General features: G+C 41.4%; 2 protein-coding genes across 9 annotated transcripts in view; one reads left to right on the top strand and one right to left on the bottom strand.

Annotated features, from left to right (window-relative positions):
- Window positions 1-22302, bottom strand: part of LRRC28 (leucine rich repeat containing 28) — a 42160-nt gene extending 19858 nt beyond the window's left edge. For 2 of the 3 annotated variants that reach the window (XR_013813167.1, XM_079764200.1), the window contains exons 1-5: window positions 22231-22302; window positions 20584-20811; window positions 17759-17799; window positions 14337-14374; window positions 13570-13707 (exon numbers count right to left, since the gene is read on the bottom strand). Coding sequence is in view for 2 of the 3 variants with exons in the window: in XM_079764200.1 (XP_079620326.1) it covers window positions 13570-13707; window positions 14337-14374; window positions 17759-17799; window positions 20584-20751 (385 nt within the window). In the remaining variant the exon portion in view is untranslated. Of the gene's footprint in view, window positions 1-13569; window positions 13708-14336; window positions 14375-17758; window positions 17800-20583; window positions 20812-22230 lie in introns of those variants that run through there. The other variant, XM_079764201.1, reaches the window with a different exon arrangement.
- A 223-nt stretch (window positions 22303-22525) lies between these two features.
- The window catches only part of TTC23 (tetratricopeptide repeat domain 23), a 28548-nt gene continuing 27130 nt past the window's right edge, over window positions 22526-23943 (top strand). For 5 of the 6 annotated variants that reach the window (XM_079763841.1, XM_079763842.1, XM_079763843.1 and 2 more), the window contains exons 1-2: window positions 22526-22793; window positions 23586-23785. In XM_079763841.1, the coding sequence (XP_079619967.1) occupies window positions 23606-23785 (180 nt within the window). In that variant the 5' untranslated portion in view covers window positions 22526-22793; window positions 23586-23605. Of the gene's footprint in view, window positions 22794-23585; window positions 23786-23943 lie in introns of those variants that run through there. The other variant, XM_079763846.1, reaches the window with a different exon arrangement.

The following is a 23943-nucleotide window of genomic DNA, read 5'->3' as shown; positions in this document are numbered from 1 at the left end:
ACGTAAACCCAGTGGCTGCAGCTATTGCCATAGATAGGAATGCGGAGGCACGGGGTTGAGGTCTAGTATGCAAATGATCCAACCTGGGCAGGTGTCTTTAAAGGAGCCTGCCAGAATTGGTTTGGTTTTTTAAAATATTTTTATTGATTTCAGAGAGGAAGGGAGAGGGAGAGAGATATATAGAAAATCAGTGATGAGAGAGAATCATGGATCAGCTGCCTCCTGCACACCCCCTACTGGGGATGGAGCCCACAACCCCGGGCAAGCGCCCTGACCAGGAATCGAACCGTGACCTCCTGGTTCATAGGCCGATGCTCAACTACTGAGCCAAAATTGTCTATAATTAATTTTATCCTTTAACATTACTGACACCTTCAAAAATATTCATTGATAAGTCACCTTGAAATTAGTGTGGTATTACTGATAAAGAGTTTCAATGCATCCTTTTTAGGATATTAGTGGAATCTTACTCTTTCCAGCTGGTCTCCCCGTCAGCACCCACTCCCCAAGGAGTAAACACCAGTTTGCAGACTCTGTTTCCTTAGTGTGCCTAGAATAATCCTAACTTCACGGCTGTCTGCATGGTTTCCTTTAATGCTACACCTACAGTACCTTACAACTTTGCAGCTACTTATAGAACATCCTGAGAATGACTTCCCTGTTGCCACGCACTAATTACTTACACGAAGCATAAAAATAACGTGAGAGTGCAGCTTCTAAAGAGAAAGCAGTAGGCTCCCTCCGGACCACCCTTCTCTGCTGATGCACACTGACCTCATCTGAAATCCAAACGGGAATGGGAAGGAAGCCACCCACTCCGTGCCAGGGCAGTGACCACAGTCAATAGCAAGGCTCGGTATTTTCCAAACACTGGCTTTTTTTTTTTTAAATATATATTTTATTGATTTTTTTTACAGAGAGGAAGAGAGAGGGATAGAGAGCTAGAAACATCGATGAGAGAGAAACATCGATCAGCTGCCTCCTGCACACCCCCCACTGGGGATGTGCCCGCAACCAAGGTACATGCCCTTGACCGGAATCGAACCTGGGACCCTTGAGTCCGCAGGCCGACGCTCTATCCACTGAGCCAAACCGGTTTTCGGCCAAGCACTGGCTTTTTCCGGTGCCACTCAGACCGCTCTAAAGAAGCTGCCAAGCACACCAGGTAAGGGAGAGCACACAGAGACATAAAGGACAAGATCTCAGTGCCGGGCTCCGTTCTGCGTAACAGTGTGTCCCTCTTTACACTCACTCCCTCTCTCTACCGGTAGACCGGCGTTGGAAGGCCCATACTCTGGTACGTAGAAATACATTCAAGCCGTAACCCTACTACTCATCAGCCGTGCAACTTTGGGTTATTCACTCAGATATTTAGATCTGGTGGTGTGATGTTTAAAAAATCATCTACAGCCTGGCTGGCATGGCTCAGTGCTTGAGTATCGACCTATGAACCAGGAAGTCCTGGTTCAATTCACAGTCAGGGCACATGCCCAGGTTGCAGACTCTATCCCCAGTAGGGGGCGTGCAGAAAGCAGCCAATCCATGAATCTCTCTCATCACTGATGTTTATCTCTCTCTACCTCTTTGTTCCTCTCTGTAATCAATAAAAATATATTTTAAAAAATAAAGTAAATAAGAAATCATCTATAAAAACACCAGAATAACATGTACATAAAGTGATTAAATGAAATATCCGTAGATTCAACAAGTCATGGCAGAAAACAATTATTTATTTTTAATTTTCAGCTCATTAAACCACATAATATTCTAAATGTAAATTCTAAATATAAGTGCCTTTTTAATTGATGCAGTTTTATCACAGAATCAATTATGAACACAGTATGTCCATGTTTGTTATATCTAACACAGAGAAAGGGGCTCTCAGAAAGTAGATGATCTTTCAGAAAATGGGTAGGACTACCTTGGTCAACTAATAAAATGAAAACCAATCGTACGGAGCTTGCTGTATATTCATAAGTTTGTGTGGCAGGTTATGTTTAATAACAAACAATCACAAGAAAGAATAAAATTAACAATACCAGAAAGCTCATTGAAAAAAAATCTATTAACTATGCATTTGTCTAATAGAAGTAACATCAAACAAGCAATTAAGAAGTCCTCTTAATTAGGAAAGACAATTACATATTATTTGGGAGCTTTAAAATAAAATGCTCTAAAACACGTGACATCGGAGAAACACAACAGACACCGATAGGGCTTAAATATTTATGTCTGGGCGTCAAACTTGGCAACTACTTCCCAGTAGACATTTTAAAATGTGAAAGACACACTTCAAAAAAAAAATCACATTGTTTTGACATTTTAGCTGGGGCTTTGTGTGCAATTAAATTATGCACTAAAGTTTCTATCAATGTCATTCAAAATAAGTTACTTACCAGGCGTTTACTGCTTATCTAACCAAATGGTTGACCTGACCCTAGCAAAATGCCCCTGAGACTACTGTAGAAGATAAGAAATGGTTTCTTGAAAGCGCACTTCCTGAGTGCCAACTATAATCTAACCCACTGCTAGACAGAAGTGGCCTCTATCTCCTCTTTAGATACAGCCGGTCTTTGAAATTGAAAAGCATTTATTCTAAAACTTAGCATCTGTATCATTGCTTTGTGTCAATACACGAATTGCTACTTAGAAAAATCCTTTATTGTCTTCATTCTGCAAGATTAATGGAGACCACATACGCAGATTTTCACTTCTATGTTATATTTTAGTGATTGTCTGCTTCCCAGATTTCTTCGAGGAGGGCTTTCTTCCCTCTTCACTGAGGTAGCACAATGGAGTTTTTGACCTGAATGAGATCACCAGGTGTCCATTGTTGGCATAAAACTATTATAACCGCTGCCTCAAGAAATATCACAGCATCATGGTCCAACATAAAAATTTATTTTTTATTTTACTACTTTGAAGAGAATAACTACAAACAATCCATATTACACTATCTGAATAAAATATCATTATAATGACTGCTTTCATTTCACTTTCTAAACTCAAATTAGTATAGGGAGCCCGGCCGGTGTTGCTCAGTGGTTGAGCATCGACCTGTGAACCAAGAGGTCAACGGTTCGATTCCCAGTCAGGGCACATGCCCGGGTTGCGGGCTCAAACACCGGTAGGCGGCGTGAGGAGGCAGCCGATCGATGTTTCTCTCTCATCACTGATGTTTCTCTCTCTCTCCCCTTCTCCCTTCCTCTCTGAACTCAATAAAGATGTATTCTATAAATGGCTTAAGAATATTTCAAGAGCGGGGCCAAAGGTGGTTTGAAGAGCTGGGTGAAGTCTCCCCCCCAAAAACAAGCGGAACACTGGACACACCTGTAAAGAACCAACTATTTCAGGGCTCTGGACACCACCCAGAGGCAGACAAATTCGTAAGTGTCTATTCTTGGAAACCTGTTAAAGCTTCATTCAAGAACAGTGGGAGTCTGCAGCCTTTTATTGCTTGCGGTGGCTCCTCTCCCATCCAGGCCCCGAGCTCAATCTCAAGAATGTGAGCTTACCAAGGCAGGGCTGCCAAGGAATGGCTAGGAAGGACAACCAGCCGTCTGGCAGTCAGAGAGAGCATCCTTGACTTGGGGGTGGGGAAAATCTCACACCTTCCCCCCTCCCTTTTTTTTTTTTTTTTTTTTTTAGCTAAAAGTGCCAACGGTGTAGGAAAAGAATGAGGAAAACATGTGCCTTGCTAGCCTGGGATTCAGACCCCGTTGGAGTGAGCGGCTGAACAGCCATAAATTTAATTGGGCGATTCTGGAAATGGGAGAGCAGATGAAGTGCTAGCTATGCTCTCCACAAATCCTTCCACAGCCCAGGAGCCATGTGTCCGCGCGGGGAAGGCCCGAGAGTCTGCACAAAGTCACCGGCAGAGCAGATGTGACAGCTGACTCGCTCTGACAGCACTTGACAGTCCAAACACATTTCAGTTCGCGTAAGACGGGAGCTTCACGGGCTGGAAGTGTTTGAGCAAACTTCTTTCCAAAGCCGTGGCTGCGCCCCGGCTATACAGACATCGCGGCTGCCCCCACGGAGCCAGGTTAAAGAACACAAGACTCAAGTCTGAGCAGCTACGTACCACAGAGGGGAAAAGAGTCTGAAATTTAAACCGCAGGAAGGAACAAGAATTTAAAAAATAAAACAACTTTCAGAAAAAGAAGTCAAAATCCAAAGTTGTCCCAATATGCTAACTAAATTTTCCAGTTTTCCACAACAACAAAAATACAAGATAGCAAAGTGTGACCCATAACCAAGGGTGCGTGGAGGGGGGGGGGAGGGGGGGATGGGGAGAAGCAGTCAACAGAAACTAACTCTGAATGGGTCCAGATGTTGAACTTGGCAGAGATTTCAAAGCAGCTGTTACAAATGTGTTTAAAGAAGCAAAGGAAACTATGTCAAAAACTAAAGAAAACTATGATGACAATGACTCAATCAATAGAGAATCTAAATAGAAAAAGAAAAGTCATAAAAAGAGCCATTCTAAAGTAGAAAATACGGTAACTGAGATAAAATAGTCACTCGATGGTCTCAGGATCAGATTTGACATGGTGGAGGAAAGAACAGTAAACTCAAAGACATGGCAATAGGAATTATTAAATTTGGAGAATAGAAAAAAAATCAACAGAAAATGATCAGCGCCTCAGAGACCTGTGGGATACCATCATATCTATAATGGGAGCTCCAGAAGGAGAGGAAAACGAGAAAGTGGGAGAAAAAATATATATATGTTAAAAGACAATGGCTGAAAATGTTCTATATTTGATGACAAGCATTAATCTACAGATCCAAGAAGTTCAAGGAATTCCAAGTAGGAAAAACACAAAGAAATCCCTATCTAGACACATCATAGTCAAATTGCTGAAAGATAAACAAAAATAGAAAAGCTTCCATGAGAGCCAAAGCTGGTGTGGCTCAGTGAATGGAGCATTGGCCTGCGGACTGAAGGGTCCCAGGTTTGATTCCAGTCAAGGGCATATGCCCGGGTTGCGAACTCCATCCCCAATGGGGGGTGTGCAGGAGACAGCCGATCAATGATTCTCTCTCATCAGTGATGTTTCTCTCTCTCTCTCCCCCTCTCCCTTCCTCTCTGAAATCAATTAAAAATATATTTTGTAAAAGTAACTGTTAAGATATTATTTTTAAACTATTATTACTAGGCAAAACTGCATCATGAATAGAGTGCATTTAAGAAATTAAATTTACTGACTGCAAACATATCTGTATAGTTCTTCCCAAATGTTTTGCATTGCCTAGTAACCAGTGGATACCATTTTGAGTCTCTGACAACAGAGACCTCCCCTCTGCCCATCTCTTTGGCAGCCAAAACCTTGTTAGGACAGTGCCCTCTCCCCCAGGAAAGCAAAGGGAAGGCCAGCAGCAGAGGAACTGTGAGTCAGTCTCCGTGGGATGTGGATTTTAAGAGCACTGGAATACACTGGGAGGCAGAGGACTAAGATAGGGAAGGGAGTACAGAGGGAGGAAACCTGGACATCTGCCCTATTTACAAAATGAGGAGCAGACCATCCTAAGGACGACTATTTTTAAGGATTATAACCACTTTTGGTCAAGAAATCCATGATGGTCAGTCTTCTTTCTTACTAAAACTTTTGGGTGGCATTTATACAACACAAAAATCGTAATCCTAAAGTCGATATGATTTGACTCCTAAGTTTACATGACATCCACTCTGTTGCACACTGTGACTCATACTGCTGTAGTGTGGTTCAGAGCGTCCGAGTGGGAGAATGAATTGGTCAAAGATGATCAGGATGGACAGCTGGCCCTCAGCTGACAATGAAAGGCCGAGTCTAGAAGCAATACGTCAAGGTTGGCAGGGGCCCAGAAGGGACCTCAAGACCCTTCTCCAAATTCAGAGGCAACGAGCGTGAAGACCAAGGCTATGCCAGGCAAGAAGCAGCGACAGGAAGGACAAGTGTGAGCAGACAGGAAAGCGACCAGTGCCACCCACCCAGAGTACAGGGAGGACGCCGAGCACTAAGGATGCCCACAGAGCAGGGGACACAACGGCCACCAGCCGTGCATGGCCGGGGCAGGGGCAGGGGCATGGCCAGGGGCAGCCTTATAAAACCAGGTGTGTTTTGCTTTTGTGAAGTTTATCTCTGTCAGAGCTTTCTTTCATTTCCTCACACAAAAGCACATTACATTTGTATATTATCAGCTCTGTTATATTAGGCTATTTTGAATGGTATTACGCATGCACACAATAATTGAATAGAGTGAAGTAAATCTGATGCATTTATTCATTCACTGAAAGAGAAAGTGTTTTTTACACGTTTACACAATGCCCTGGCCGGTGTGGCTCAGGTTCCATCCCGGGGCCTGGTCGGGGTGGATGCGGCACATGCGGGAGGCAACCAATCCATGTAAGCCACTCACATAGATGTTTCTCTCTCTCTCCCTCTCGCTCTCCTTCTGCCCCCCTTCCTTCCACTCTCTCTAAAAATCAATGGGCCAAAAATTCTGACACAAATACAACATTAAAACTACAAAAAGGAAGGGTGATTTTGGAAAAGGAAACAACACATCATTTAGGGTGAATGCGTGTTTCAACAAAACTGACTTTTATTTCGATGGCGTGGGTTAGCTGAGTTCCTTTAAATAGTTAGGGATTTGTAAAGTGCAAAGCTCATGTAACGTAATGTAATTAATCTGTGTTTTCCACAAATCCCCATCGGTCCATTTACTTAAGAAACCCATGCTTGCTGGCTGGGGGCCAGCATACCAAACCTGCCCGGCAGTGCATACTTGTATTTCTGTTACTAAATTAGGAAGCCAAGCAGGCAATGTCGGGGCCAGGAGCGAAGAGAAAAGGTTCGGCATTATTAGCCTGCACGGCTTCTCAAAAGCAAGATCGTGATAAGATATTTAATTTTTAATTAGAAATGCCCAAGTAATTTAGCCTAATAAGAAGCAATACGAAGAGATAATTAAGTGAAGACAAAGGGAGAAATAAAAACATTTCACAAAAGTAGCCTTCTAAATAGCCTTAATCATCGTGTTGAAAAGAAATTAACTACCGCCACTTGAGGCTTAACGTCTCAGTGACTGATACTGAAACACTGCCAGCTTTCTCCTGAGGAAGAAATGGGCAGTTATCCATTCCCATTTTTACTAAGCTTTACTCACATACTCTATGTAGACCACTGTTCAGAGCAGCGGTCGCCAACCAGTGGCCCTCGAGGTCCTAAAGGTAGGCGACCGCTGGTGGAGAGCAGGGTGGGGAATGTCCGGTCCACGGAATCATTTGGTCTGTCCCTGCCAAGGCATTAGGGGTGAGTTCATTAAATATCTGACCAAATACAGCAGGCTAATTTTTAAGTGGATAAGTTTGTATGGCCAGAGAATCTACAATAATAAAAGTGTACTATGCTAATCAGACCGGACAGCCAAACGACCTTCTGGACGTCCTTCCGGACGACCTTCCAGATGAAGCCTCGGCTGCAAGGGCTGAGGCAAGCCACTGAGGCTGCGAGGGCCAAGCCCCTTGCATGAATTTCATGCATCGGGCCTCTAGTGATGTTATAAATATTCAAATGGCCCTTGGCAGAAAAAAGGTTCCCTCCTCGTGGGTTAGAGAAACTGGGTAGAACAATCAAAGAGACTCGAGTGGAGAAACACAAAAAGGATTTCAAGAGAACAAAATCACTGTGTTGAAATTCAAAGTCATTTTTAAGATGACATAAACATATAGAAGGATAAATATGAATTTTCCACTTTCCAAATTTCACTTGCCCCTAGTTAGCACGTCCAATAGGTTTAAAAAGACAGTGGTTGTTAATTAACATTCCTGAAAGTATTTGTGAACATATCCCAATCCTTTATCAAAAGCTAAAAGCTAAAGAATCTTAAAGATATTGGGAGAATTTTAGTTCTAGCAATAGCTGAATGATAATTCTTCTTATAAACATTTTGTTAAATATTGATAAATTTCAAAGTAGTATTTATTTTAGCTTTATGAAAGAATTAAAAAATTAAATGGGTATTTGCTACAAAAGCTATATTTTTATGTAAATGAAATGTATTTAATGCCAGGATATGTAAATTACAGAAAATTAAATAACAAAGTCTGAGCACTGTAACAGGCACTTGAAAGACTTACCAAACATGATTTTTTTTTAAAAAAAAGATGTTCATACTACGTTAGCAATACAGAAATTAATTCTTGTTTATAAAGAAGCCACAGACACAACAAGAAACAAACTATAATGTATCCATGTAATAACAACTAAATAAATAATAAAAGCACAGAGTGAAGACCCCTTGCCCGTACGCATCCTAATTGTTTGGTGTCCTTTCACCTAATATATATATTTACATGATCTCTATAGGACATTGAAATGCATTTAGGACATCCATCTGTGAGTCAAAACCCAGAGCCTTTAGCTTCTTCTTGCTCAACTCCCACGGCCAGGAGCTGGTCATCAGTGACCAGCAGAAGCAGGTACACAGGGGGTGGGACAAAGAGACACAGCTCCCTCTTCTCAAGTCCGTCTATCCTTCAACTATCCCCCTCCAGGAGCACAACGCAGAGCGTGTCAGCTGGCTCCTGGTCTGGCCTTTCACTGTCCCTGCATTACTGATAAGAGGCACAATGTTATGTATGGAAGGCACAACAGAATTAGAGACCCTCGCTTAAAGTTCTAAGTTACAAAAATAAATAAAAGAAATAGATTGAGTCCGGCCAGTGTGGCTCAATGGTTGAGCATCAACCTATGAACCAGGAGGTCACGGTTTGACTCCCGGTCAGAGCACATGCCCAGGTAAGGGGCGTGCAGGAGGCAGCCGATCCTTGACTCTCTCTCATCACTGATATTTCTATCCCCCTCTCCCTTCCTCTCTCTGAAATGAATAAAAACGTATTTAAAAAGAACTAGGTTGAGTGATTAGAAATTATACTGGTTAGTATAATGATCCCCATGGATCACTTTGATACAAAGTCTTCCATTCCATTTTTACCTTCTTATTGCTACCAAATATGCATAAACATATATACACAGATGGAATACCCCAAAAGTAAGAAAAATAAACTTTCTTTGGTGGTAAAAAAAAAAAAAAATCAATGAAATTTGTTTTTTTTCTAAAGAAATTTGGAAAAGAACAAAGTTGAAGGAATTACACAAGCTCACTTTAAAACTTCCTATAAAGCTACAGTAATCGAGCCAATATGGTACTGCCATAAGGACAGACATAAAGACTAATGGAAACAGAACATTTGAAATAAACCCATGTGTTCATGGTCAGTCAACTGATTTTCAACAAGAAAAAATAGTCTTTCAACAGATTGTACTGGAAAAACTGAATATCCCATATCTAAAAATATCCAAACCCTTTCTTCACATCCCATACGATAATTAACTTGAAAATTTTTTGTGACCCTAGATTGGGCGAATAGTTCTTAAATGTGATGTCAATAGCATACTCCAGCAAATTAACAAAAAAAAACAACCAAACAGATAAACTGGGCTTCCCCAATTTTTAAAACTTCTGCTCTTCTAATGATAGATATTTAAGTTTCCCACACTGAGAATTCCATGGAGCTTTAAGAATTGTGAATGTTCAATAAAGCAAAAGCCTATAAAATTAATGGCACTTGGTCCGTAGGCCTCCATTTGCTTATCCAATGTGGTAGCTAAATTTTAACTTGATGGGTTGTGATATTCCTTCTACCACTAACATCCAACATCAGAGATTATGGTAACTCCGATGGGCTTGATTTTATGAAGGGCATAATGACAGCCTTGGATATCTGCTTCCTGTTTCTAAAAGGCATGACATAACAGCGTATGAGGGTTTACATATTGTGTATATTACATAATGTTAATTTTCAAAAAGGGATAATAAAAAGTATTAAACAAAGAACTGTGATGTCAATTATGTGTGGAGCGTGGAGGAGAACTTGGTAACAACCCATATCAAACTAAATTTTGTTTAATTACTTCTATTACATCAACCCTTGGCAAATCATAAAGCTTTTCATTCACTAAAACAATCATTAACTTCCAAATTACTTGCAGAATAGACAATCTGATTTAAATTAAAACCTTTAACAGATTAAGCCATAATTTATAGAAGCAGCAGCAAGCCTGTTCCCATAACACACAAAAAAAAAAATTTTTTACATATTGAAGACACTTTTTAACAAATACTTATTTCAGCACATACCCTATATCCTACCTGTTCATTTTTCTTCACAATTATATAGTCTGACACGAAACTAGAATTTTTCTGATCATGTCATAAAACAATACCTCTAAAATACTGCAAGTTGATTTAGATCCAAAAAAAAAAATTAAATCTCTGAATTGTCAATAATAGGTTGTGTCTTAAAAACATGCAACCCAGGCATGTGCCCTGACCGAGAATCGAACCGTGACCTCCTGGTTCATAGGTCGATGCTCAACCACTGAGCCACACTGGCCGGGCAGTACTCTCTTTATGGTTCCCATACAGCACCACGCCTGTAACAGACCATGGCGAAGGAAATTAATTGTAGGCAGAAAGGAAAGAGAAACAGCACTGCGTGTGAGGTGAACTCGGATGATCATCCCTGAAGATTTCAAATTGGATCTCTGCTATTATATTAGCTGCTTTTAAATCTATTCAACAGAGGAACAGTCCAGGCCTTAGTCAGTGGTATGAGTGACAGGAGAGGATTTCCAAGTCTGAAGGACTAACTTTTCTCCTTTTGCTTTTTTTTTTTTTTTTAAAAAGCATCATCATGCCCAGTGGGTGTGGCTCAGTGGTTGAGCAGCAACCTATGAACCAGGAGGTGTTGTTTGGAATCCCAGCCAGGGCACATGCCCGGGTTGCGGGCTCCATCCCCAGAAGAGTGGAGCCTACCCCTCTGCTCCTTTAAGTAATCAAATGAAGTAAGGCATTCCTAACAGAGCACAGGGTCTGTGGACCAGGGCTCCGCTCTTTGGGCCTGGGTTTGGCCCTGCCCTTGGGGTCTGGAAAGCCCCATGCAAAAGGCGCACTCCCTGTACCAGGAGACGTTCTAACTGCCAGAGACGGGGACTCAAGGCCAAGGGAAATCGGTACAAACAGACCTTGTTACGCTGACCTTGATCTTCCCCGTCATTTTCCCACAATGCACTGTCCTAGCCCAAGCCCCGCTGCCCTCCCAAGTTTTCACAATGTGCTACTCTGTCTAATCCAACGTGAGAGTATTTGGCTCCAACTGCTCTTTTGGGTCTTCCCTTTTCTTACGAAGGCTCTGAGCACATGTCAAAATTACTAATTACCAGTTGTATACTCTTCTGCAAAATGCGTACCAGTGAGGGCGCTCGTGAAACCCGTGTAATGTATTCTTAGATCCTAATCTTAAAACTCTCTATAGCCACTAGGTATTTCAAATGTTTCCAACTTTTCAAATATGCTCTACAATTATAAATACTGATTACGATCTTATATTCAAAGTGTATTCAACCACAACAAATACGCATAGTAAAACGTTAAGTCTTTCGAGGGGAGATAACGCATAAGAAGTCTACACGGCCTGGCCGGCGTGGCTTAGTGGTTGAGTGTCGCCCTATGAACCAGGAGGTCACGGTTCAATTCCCAGTCAGGGCACATGCCTGCATTGCAGGCTCGATCCCCAGTGTGGGGCGTGCAGGAGGCAGCCAATCAATGATTCTCTCTCATCATTGATGTTTCTATCTCTCTCTCCCTCTTCCTTCCTCGCTGAGATCAATAAAAATATATTCTTTTTAAAAAAGAAGTCTACATGTAGTAGTATGGACTAGGTAGAAGGGAGATCAATCACACAGTCACGTGTCTATGGTCATCAAATGGAGACAACATGGCATCCCTCACATTTTTTAAAAACTATAATTAAAATACATTTCCATAGTATGTGCCCAAACATAATCAAACATTTGCAGAGGTGTACCTAGCCCCTCACCCATTCAAATTATAACATTGAAATTACCTCATAAAGAGAGCTAGAAAGTGAATCAAGACCTAGTCCATTGCTATTCATGAAAGCCTAGAAAGAAAAAAAAAGTCTATACATGGCTCAAAATACATAGCTATTACTGCATATAGTTTTACTCGAAACAAGCAAAAACAAACAGACAACAGAAATAAGCTAAGGAGATAAAATCAGGGATAAATGCCTCCAACCTATTAAGCAGCAGGTGTGATATAAATAACAAATTACATGAAAGGAGTCAGGAAACCTATGTCCTTCGCTGGTGAGTAGGAAGCAGTCAATGCTATCGGCCGCACATCCTTAACCTCCGAGAGTATATAATGGAAGGAAATGGCCACATTCTACCACAAAGTGTCTTACGTTACAGGAAAAGAGAATAATAGAATACAAAGAACAATGGCTTAGCAGGGAATTCTATTCTGTTACTTACACATACATAAAAAGGGCGTACAAGCAGTGTTATATCCATCCATGCATTTTGATTCTACAATGTATATCTTTATAAGTCCCATCCAGGAAAATTTAAAGTATCATTTTAATGATACATTTTCGAGGTGATCTCCAAAAGAGAATCTAATTTCCTGAATATCTGGCTATGTGAACCTGACAAAGGTAGAATGATGGAACACCACTGAGCCTAATTACCGACAATAAAATCTAAAGGGAAGACCATATTCCTATATTATATTGAAAATCCTTATATTAACTATAGCTTTGCATGTTTGGAGTAAAATTATATGCAGTAATAGCAATGTATTTTGAATAGAAACTTTTGAAAAAACATTATATGAGGTTAAGAAATTATTTTTTAAACAGACTGACTGCTATACCAGGACCATTTTTGTAAGCGATATTGAACCTCTTTGTGAAGGCCAGCACATCAAGTCTCAAAACTAATCATGTATTGTGTATTCATCAAGAAATTTCTGTACTTGCAAAACTTTGGATAAAGTACTTCTTAAGACATAAAGAAATATTCTGACCAAATGTAGCAGGCTAATTTTTAGGTTGATGACTGCGTATGGCCTGCGAAGGGTGTTATAAATACCCACAAGGCCCTTGGCAGAAAAAAGGTTCCCCACCCCTGGTCTATAGGTACATCACAATCTAATAGAATGTTCAATAGGCAAAACTGACCATTAATCCTAGGTCAAACTTAAATTGTGCTGCTAAATTCCTGTATGGTTTCTTATGAAATCACAGTTAATGGACATCTGTTATCTCACTAGAGAATGAGAAAACACTGTACATTTCTGCAAAAATGATCGCACCATGCAAATTTCCCCTAAATTCTCTAATGAGAAATTCAGAGCTGAAGTAGCTTTTTGTAAAAGTATTTCACCAGAGCAGTGATCTGAAGACCAATGCTCAATTGTGGTAAATGTAGCTCAAAAACATAAGTGCCCCCTTCTTATGTTTGCATCTGGGAAAAGACTGTCACATTCCTCCCCTCCCCCTCCACACACACTTCTTAGCTTCATAGTCAAACAAATGAACAATGAAATACTTACAAATCTTTCCAAAGCCCACCGCCTCGACACACAGGGAGACACAGGAATGAAAACAGACTTGTAAGAGAAAAGAGACCGCGTGCCCCCGACTACGATTACCTGGAGGTAGGAATTGCAGTTGGTTGTTAGCTAATCGAAGATGACGCAAAGCTCTCAGGCGGCCAATTTCTGGGCAAACGATTTCTAAGGCATTGTCACTAAGATCCAAACACTGGAGTTTTATAAGGGATCCAATGGCTTCAAAGAGAAAAGGAGGGGAAAGGCTAAATCCATTTGACCCAAGCGTTATGCCAGATCTTTAATGCAAGAACTCCACGGTACAATATTTTCATACTTAGTATCACTATCTCACAATGTACTACTAGAGTTGCTCGCAAAATAATAAAAACATACATAAAACTAAATTGTATGGAGGTGATAAGACTTCTACCTCTATATAAAATATGACTTTAAAAAAAGCGCACATCAACATTTTTAAAACAATGTAAAATATTGCTTGAATAAAAAAAATAACTCATGAAACAGTATATAAGGATGTTTTCAATCTAACCAACATTCTTAACTGGATTTACTGAATTTAGAACTTATCATTTTGTTATTTACCCAACAACAATATATCTAAAAATAATTTATCTAATCATGATAACCATTTTGGACTCTATTAATGTCATGTAGTCATAATTCTTAACTGGATTTACTAATTGGGGGGAGAATCTTTGAAACGAATAAATTAAAGATGCTTTATAATTAAAATTCATTAATATACCAAACACAATGGGTTTAAAGACACTATCTGTTCTTCTGTTATAAAGGAAAGCTTCAACTATAGTGTCTCCTAGCTAAAAGTTGGAAGTGTGCTCACTTACCTTCTGGAACCACAACTATGTTATTTGAATGAAGGTACCTGGGGAAATACCAAAAAAAAAAAAAGCTGTTGTCATTCAGAACTTCTGCTACAGAATGGTTTTGTAAAATGCTCACTTAGAAATATATCAAATATAAAGGGACCGAACTTTCTTTAACACCCTATTCTAAGTACATAACACAAAATATATGGTCACCACAGATAACTAATAATACTTTGAAATATTTTATGCTGGGATTGCAAATATTAAAACTATGTATTGGTTTAATTGCTATTTTATTTTTTTAATATGTATTTTTATTTTCTTTTTAGGGCTTCGTTTGTATTTTTGACATTTTCTGTAATAAGCAGGGATTTTTATCTTTTTTTTTTTCTTTTTAATCCTCACCCAAGGATATTTTTCCATTGATTTTTAGAGAGAGTGGAAGAGAGAGGGAAAGACAGAAATATCGGTGTGAGAGAAACAAATCGATTGGTTGACTCCTGCATGAGTCCTTGACCGGAATCGAACCCAGGACCCTTTGGTCCACAAGGCTGACGCTCTATCCACTGAGCAAAACCAGCTAGGGCTTTAAGTGCTATTTTAAAATAAAAGATACACAAAAGAAAAATTAGAGGTATTTTTTCAACCTCATAAAACAAACTAGTTTCCTACTTTGTTTTAAACTATTCAGGTTTTCAGAGATACAGTTATCGTGTAAAGAAAAATCAGCACTTATTGTGTACAGGAAAATGCAACTTTTCGTTTCTAAAGGATAACTTCACAAAATAATCAAACCAGAGATAGTTCCAGTCAGCAAGCATGCTTACTGATAACCAAGAATGCTGGAGAAGTTAAATAATCATCATTTATAGTATCTGTAGAAATACTCAACTGTCAAGGTACAGAATTTATTTTACAGCAAAATGAATTTCATAAACAAGGTCAAATTTCTTTCTTAAAAAAGAAAAAAAGTTCACCAAGGCTGACAACTCCAGGCGAGTGTCTGCAGCGCCCTCTGGTGGAGATTTTATGCAATCAGAAGCAGCCCACTAACAGAGTAAAACAATAAGGACCACGGGAGATCATCCTATCTAATAAAAGAGTAATATGCAAATTGACCATCACTCCAACACACAAGATGGCTGCCCCCATGTGGTCAAAGATGGCTGCCCCCATGTGGGACACAAGATGGCCACAAGATAACCAGCAGGGGAGGGCAGTTGGGAGGGACCAGGCCTGCAAGGGAGGGCAGTTGGGGGCAATCAGGCCTGCAGGGGAGGGCAGTTAGGGGCAATCAGGCCTGCAGGGGAGGGCAGTTAGGGGTGACCAGGCCAGCAGAGGAGGGCAGTTGGGGGGGACTCAGGCCTGCAGGGGAGAGCACTTGGGGGGGACAAGGCCTGCAGGGGAGGGCAGTTGGGGGGACCAGGCCTGTACGGTATGGCAGTTAGGGGTGACCAGGCCTGCAGGGGAGGGAAGTTAGGGGCAAACAGGCTGGCAGGGGAGCAGTTAGGCATCAATCAGGCTGGCAGGGGAGTGGTTAGGGGGTGATCAGGCTGGCAGGCAGAAGCAGGGGAAATCAGGAAGGCAGGCAGGCAAGCAGTTGGGAGCCAGCAGTCCTGGATTGTGAGAGGGATCCCAGATTGGAAAGGGTGCAGGCTGGGCTGGGGGACACCACCCCCATGCACGAATTTCGTGCACCGGGCCTCTAGTACAGTAATAATTTTTATAATAAATTTATATCATAGATTTTGAGACAAGAAATCAATGTTTTAGACTTTTAAAAACTTTATTTTCAACCTATCTTTTTATTTATTGTACCCACTAATCAATCTTCATAAAATCTTTAAAAATAGAATTTTAAAATATTCTTCTCCATTTTAAAGTGTAATATCAAGTGTGACATAGAATAAGAAAGATAGAAAATTAATAAATTTAAGAAAATTATTCTATGCTGGACTAAATTAATTTTGAAATAGGTATTAACCTGCTGGGTCTAACACAATTTAAATAATTATACCATTCCATGATACATTTTATTCCTTGTTTTGTATACATAAAATGATCCTACATTTTATTTTTTCTTAAAAGTATATTTGTACTGATTTCAGAGAGGAAGGAGGAGGAAGAGAGAGCTAGAAACATCAATGATGAGAGAGAAACATTGATCGGCTGCCTCCTGCACACCCCCTACTGAGGATCCAGCCCGCATCATTGATGTTTCTATCTCTCTCTCCCTCTCTCTTCCTCTGAAATAAATAAAAACATATTCAAAAAAGAAAAAAGAAAGAATCACTGCTGTTACAGTGGATCAGAGAGCAGGCTCTGTGCCTTTAGAGCCATGTGATCGGAATGACTTAACCTCTCGCTTTCTCAGTCTATAGAAGCAGATGGTAATAGCACCAATTAGGACATAGAGATATTGTAAGAAATAAATGAATCAACATATGCAAAGCTCTCCGAATGGAGTTCAATGAATGCTATTGTTATCGTCGTGATAATTATTATTATATCATGAGTCATTTGTAATTATAAGCTTAGCAGTTTGAAGTCCAGAGAAGTTGAAATGGTGTTTTCGATGTGACTAAGTGTTCATCACGCTCATAACACAGGAACTCTCATTCATTGCTGGTGGGAACGCAAGTGAGCACAGCCACTTTGGAAAATGGTGTGGCAGGGTGTGTTTTTTTTAAAATAAAAATTAAGTATAGACTTTACTTAATAGTAACATGCCAACGTTAATTTTTTTTTGTTCTGACACATGTATCATGGAATTGGGAGATGTTAACAATGGGAGAAACTGGCTGAAAGGTATACGGGGCCCGGCCGGCGTGGCTCAGTGGTTGAGCATCAATCTGTGAACCAAGAAGGCACCAGTTCGATTCTTGGTCAGGGCACATGCCTGGGTTGTGGGCTCCATCCTCGGTCGGGGGCGTACGGGAGGCAGCCCCTTGATGACTTTTCTCTCTCATTTCTATTGCTCTATCCATCTCCCTTTCTCTCTCAAAATCAATAAAAACATGTTTTTTTAAAAAATAAAATAAAATAAAACAAAGCATGGAGGATGCAGGTAAGGAGGCTTTTACCATACATTTTAAATCGTCTACAGTGTTTAACTGTTTATATCAAGTATCACATGGAGTAGTAGTAACAATAATAAATGTTGCCAATTACATGGACTATGGAGAATGATTCTGTGACAAAGATGCGGCCCCCAGAGAAATTGTACTCTTCAGCATCTTCACCACCTTGAAGTGAGATATTGAAAACACAAATTTAAATGTTTAAAAAACTTTAAAAGACTTTTGGATTTAGCAGAACCACAGATTTACCATGCTCATGATACTAAAAAATTAATACATGAAAATGGTATTTCCTACTATTTCAAATAACTTAAAATTATTTTCACCCCCGTTTTTAAAAAATTGAATGAACACACTCACAGTTCCACCAGGTTTGGGAGCTTCTGAGCAAGGTTTTCTGGCTGAAAATTAAAAACTCAGAATTAAATTTTATTTTTTGAAATATGTATAAATATCTCTAAATAGCTTAAGCACAAACCATTATCTTCTTGAGGGCCCTGATCAGGGCGCATGCGTAAGTCAATGTATTTCTCTCACATTGATGTTTCTCTCCCTCTCTCCCCCGCCCTCCATCCCTTCCACTAAAATCAATCAATGGAAAAAATTTTCTCGGGTGAGGATTAGCAACCACAACAAAAACAAAAAAATGACATTGTTAATGTCATACTGGGATTCTGATCTATTCAAACACTTAACAACAGTATCCTAAGCTGCTTCCATCATCCATCCTCGCCCTTTTATGATAACCAAATAGCGCTGCATGTGAGCATTTTTCCCAAGTCAGTGAAGCATTTACTGAGAACCCGCTTTTGATAAAACCACCTTTAGTTTTCAAATGCCAAGAGCTGAGATTCTGTCCCTCTTGTTCTGATGTCAATGTCTGTCATGAGGTCCTTCGTGACAAGTCTTTTCTCAGGTGTTACTGCTGGATCTGTCCCAATCCCCAAAATGCTTCTATTAGCACCATTATCTTCCCTAATAAGAGGAATATACGCTTCCACGTACTGGCACCCAAACCAAGTATCCTAGAAAAACTAGAGAACCTGTCCCTCTAACAAGGGAAGACTTGTCCAGAAAGCAGGCACTGTTGACTCTAACCTAGTTCTGTCTGCTCCAATAGCAACATCTCATCTGGCTAACTTACAGGACCAGTGGTCATTCTCTTCTTCCAGATGCCCCCTGGCTCCTGCACATCCATTCTGATCTTTCCATGTCAAGCCAGTCGGGTTGTTGTTGTTTTATTTTGTTTTGAGTTCACAAAGCTACACACACAGTTGAGTACTGAATAAAGTTTCTGCTGCAAACTGTGCATCGATGTGTTTTTATTAACAAGTAAGCATGTTGGTTTTTATCTTTAAATAAGCACAGTGACCTCGGAAAATTGCAATTTATTACAACACTGGGATTTGGGGGGAAAAAAAACTCCACTTATTAGGCTCTGCCCCAAAAGCCTGGTAAGTAAGCGGTCTGTTGCCTAGGCTGTGGCTGACACCTACTGGTGTTCAACAATTCCGTTCTCTGATTTCTACCGGCACATGTTAGTGATACAGCCAAGAAATGAGGGGAAAGTTATACATTTTAATTCTTACGTTTCCATTGGGTTTACATAAAGTCAGAGACTTGATAACTATAAACTGATAACTACAAATGCCAAAAGGTGGTGGGCAGGTTCAATTCCCAGTCAGGGGGCATGCAGGAGGCAACGGATCCATGTTTTTCTCTCTTCTCTCTGTCTCTGTCTCTGTCTCTCCCTTCCTCTCCCTGAAAATCAATTTAAAAACTATAGTTATGTTTTGTGTTACTAAACTCATTATGCTGGATTATCGATGCCACACAAACTAGTTTATCTTGATCCATAGGGTTTATACTAAAAAAATCTATTTTAAAAATCTAACTATGCACTCAAAATAAGATACATAGCAATATGCTAACCACTATAAATGAAAGATACATATCGATTTACTTCTAGAAACAGCAAACACAGCAAATTTTATAATGCTTTCTGCTCCTTATAGGTATTTTACATAGATCAAGAAAACTTTTACAGGAAAACAGTCCATATATACGAAGCCAATAAGATATACGTTCAGATATTTAGCAAAGTCCAATACAGAGAAGGGAATGAAGAATGGATCAATTCACACACAAAAAAGACATCATAAATGATCTAAAACGAGTAAGAACTCGAATTCATATAAAGCAAATCCATTTAAAACGCAGACCAAATTTCTTAATAGTGAGAATGAAAAATCTGATTTGAACATTCTCTTGAAAATAATTAAACAGTTTTCTAAAATCTCATATGTCATAAAACTTAGGTTATAATGATAACTATGTGCTTATTCCTAGAACATAAAAAGAGTGAATCAGATGTTGCTTTGGGGGCAAAACTTTTTCCAACAAATGGGATGATAGCCCGATTCAAAATCATTTGACTTTCACAGTGCAATCATAAAAAAGGTTTTCTGTTTTTTCAAAACACTCAAAGGGCTAAATCAGGCTTCCCAAATGCCCACCTTAGTATTTTAATTTTCAAATCATTCTTTTTTAAAAGTCATTCTTGTTGGTCTTTCTCTTCTTTACTTTTTTAAAATATCTATTTTTATTGATTTGAGAGAGAGGAAGGGAGAGGGAGAGAGAGATAGAAACATCAATGATGAGAGAGAATAAAGGATCAGCTGCCTCCTGCACACCCCCTACTGGGGATCGAGCCCACAACCTGGGCATGTGTCCTGATGGTTAATCAAACCTTGACCTTCTGGTTCCTAGGTGGAGGCTCAACCATTGAACCACACCAGCTGGACTCTTCTTTACTTTTCACTTGGTCTATTCGGTATTGTAACATCCAAAAATCATCTAGGAAGCTGAACGCACACAAAAAAGGCACAGGCACAGGCTAAGTGAAGAGGGGCTTTGAAAGGGGGCAGCTTGGTAAGTGGCACTTTTGCGAGTATTCTGCTTTCCTCCACAGCTCCTCCTGTCCCCACGTAACTGCAGGGTCTGGAGTCATACATTCTCCGCTCACGAGGACCCTCTGTGTGTGGATTTATAGTGCCTGTTTACATAGTAAGAGAGGACACCCATGTTCGTCTGACTGTCTTAAGATATGGAACGTGTACCTTGGTCAGGACCACGTTCTAAATGATTTTTTTTTTTTTTTTAGAGAATGCAACAGAATACTGTACCAAGGTTGTAAGCGAGTTCCTTTTCATATAGAGTCTCTCCAAGAACTGGAGCCCTTCGCCTTTCAGTAACTCCAGCGGGAAGTGGTCGAGATTCCTGTAGTTTAAGAACAAGTTCTTGTGCTTCTCCAGCCTTGCCACAGAGATCGTCTTGCAGAGCTCGGACGCCATGGCTGAGCAGATCCCATCCGGCACGCGGCGGCACTACATCCTGTCAGAACCGGTCCATCTCTAAGGAGGAAAAAGACAAGTGCATAGTTATAACAACCGCTGACAACATTGCCGGGTAAACCAGTGAGCAGAGGGAGCTACTGCGGATACGAAAGACAGAGTTCTACATTGAATCCCCATATTTTGCTTTTGTAACAACTAAATTTGTCATACACACTTAGAGGGAAATTAGATTACTAAATATTTAATAAAAATACATTCCCTGTTTGGGAAATATTTATCACTCAGTAGAAATAGTCCTAATTGAAAAAAACAGTCTTGAAACTGAGATCGGAATCTCTAAGACGAGAGAGACCGGTTTCACAGTGGGCAACCAAAGAAACAAGTTAAAAATCAAACATGGCAAATCCTCGTGTTTTTGTACCCAGCTTAAGGTATTTCAAGAATATTTAAATATGTATGTAAAATATAGCCACATCAGCCTGGCTTGTCGAGGCTCAGTGGTTGAGCTCCGACCTATGAACCAGGAGGTCATGGTTCAATTCACAGTCAGGGCACATGCCCAGGTTGCAGGCTCCATCCCAGTGTGGGGGGTGCAGGAGGCAACCTATTAATGATTCTCTCTCATCATGGATATTTCTCTCTCTCTCTCTCTCTCTCTCTCTCTCTCATCATGGATGTTTCTCTCTCTCCCCACCTTCCTCTCTGACATCAATAAAATATATATAAAAATATAAACTTAAATTAAAATTTAAAAAATAATGCAAATAGTTTTTCAATGTGCATTCATCGGCCACAGACCTCCTTTACCTGGGTATTTTTTTTCTTACACAAATTCCCTTCACTACCTCTTACCTACAGCTAAAAGTAAACGACAAGGGACACAGGTAATACTTTCAACAATAAAGATTTTTTTAAAATAGAGAGAGAGATACTGACATAGCAAATAAAAAGAAAATAAAAAGGAAGCGACAGCCTCAGTATTAACTGCATACAACTGCACCTCCACACGAGTTTTCTTGACAGGTAAACACCACCACACGTTAGTGTTTTTGTTTTGTTTTGTTTTCTTAAAGAAACAAAACCTTCCACTTTAAGAATATTTCGCCCATTTGAGGCAGGGGTGCCTTCAAGGAAAGGAGGGAGCCCCTAAGACTGACTTCGCTACTTGCTTCAGAAATGCCACTCCGACTTCCTAACCCTGCACGGTGGAGCACAGAAAACGGTACAGTAAAAGCATTTGTAAAAGGTTATTTCCTCCGAAGCCCCGACAGGTGCTTCGCAGACCCAGCACCCGGACCCCCAGGGACTCGGAGGGCCCGGCGGCTGTGGGGACCCGAGGCCCCGGCCGGGCCCGCTCGCCCCGCGGTCCACCCCCCGCGGCCCGGACGCTGTCGCCGGACCCAGCCTGCGAGGCGGAGGCCGGGACAGAAGGCCTCGCCACTCCAGTCCCGGGAGACTCGGGGACGCCACACTCACCTGGGGGCCGGCGGAGCTGGGACAGCAACCGTGGGGCGCCGGGCGGGGCGGAGCGCCGGGCAGGGGGCGGGGCTAGGCGGTGAGGGGCGGGGCGGAGCCCTCCCTACCGGGAGCTGGGAAAGCGGGAATGGCGCCGGAGGCCGGAATCTCGCGATAACTGCCCCCCTGGTCTCGCGGTTCCACGAAAGGTCGGACGAGACGCTCGTTTTCCCAAGCCGTGTGGCCATTGGTCGAGAGCATCGCTTCCGGCATACTGGCCCCGCCCACCTCCGACCCTCGCTTCCGGCTCCGGCTCCGGCTCCGGGCTCGCTGTCAGGAAGGTGTAGCTTTTTGCTTTTGCAGGGGGAAGGTGTGGTTTATCCGGGCTCCAACCTCAGAGGCCGCCGGTACCTCCTCTGCGCTCTCATTCGTGCATCCGTTCAGGCATTCGTGCACGCCCTGAATGTGTGCGTGGAGGGGTTACAACAATAATTGATGCCGGGCGCTTGTCGGGTTCCAGGCGGCGTGCTAAGAGCTGTGCATGGCTTACCTCTTGTAACCCTCACAGCAACCCCATGGCACAGGTACTATTATTATAATCCTTTGACGGACGAAAAACGGAGGCTGGGTGGGTTTCGGCAGCACGGCCAAGGTTAGGGAGCGAGCAGTGAGCCTGAGCGCCGGGTTTGCAGGGCCCGGCGGTGCGCGCTGATAGGTCCCTGCCAAAGGGGAGGCGGTAACCTGGTCTCTGAAATACCTGTTGTGAGGAAGGATCGCTAGAAAAAGACAGTGACAACTTCGTCATTGAAATATTGAGGCGGTTCCTAGCATGACCGAATAGGCCGTGAATAAGTATTCCTTCTGGACGAAAATGTCTATATCAGGGAATAAAGACATCAAAGGAAGAGAGCTTTATGTTGGTTAAAAAAAAAAAAAGAAAGAAAAATCCAAGAATTCTTAGGGAAGTTTTTTTAAAAAAACATACTAGTATTTTAAATACCTTGTTTGGTAACATGGCCACTTTCTTTTTTATTTTTTTAAATATATTTTTATTGCTTTCAGAGAGGAAGGGAGAGGGAAAGAGAGAGAGAAACATCAGTGATGAGAGAGAATCATTGATCGGCTGCCTCTTGCACGCCCCCAACCTGGGAATGGAGTCCACCACCCTGGCATGTACCCTGATCGGGAATCCCGCCGTGACCTGGTTCATAGGTCAATGCTCAACCACTGAGCCATGTAGGCTGGGCGAGAATGCTCCTATTTTCAAAGAAGTCATTAATATAGTGTTGAAATCTTCCTGGAGCCTCAGTTTCTCGGGGAAAAGTCGACATGAAAAAGATCACGTAACACGTCTCTTTTTTTTATTTAAAAACCAGAGGATAATGTCTATAAGAACATGGAAGAATCACAGGAAACCCACATATCCAAGTACTTAGATGAAATTGTGGCTGCCGTCAGCATCACGCCGAGAAGGAAGTTCGCCAGCAAGCTGCCTCAGACAGTCCTCTTCCAGCCTCCCCGAGAGAAACTCCAGCTCTGTGAAGAGAAAGCAAAGTCCTATGCCAGCCGACACGAGGTAGGGAGCCTTCCTGCTCCATCCCTGTACACGGGTCATTGAGAAGGGCAATAGCTTAGGTCAGTGGTCGGCAAACTGCGGCTCGCGAGCCACATGCGGCTCTTTGGCCCCTTGAGTGTGGCTTTTCCACAAAATACCACGTGCGGGCGCGCACGTAT

Source organism: Cnephaeus nilssonii, assembly GCF_951640355.1.
Source record: "Cnephaeus nilssonii genome assembly, chromosome: 24".
Lineage (NCBI taxonomy): Eukaryota > Metazoa > Chordata > Mammalia > Chiroptera > Vespertilionidae > Cnephaeus > Cnephaeus nilssonii.
Note: the sequence above shows the minus strand (reverse complement) of the source record. Positions and strands in the feature narration are given on the sequence as shown.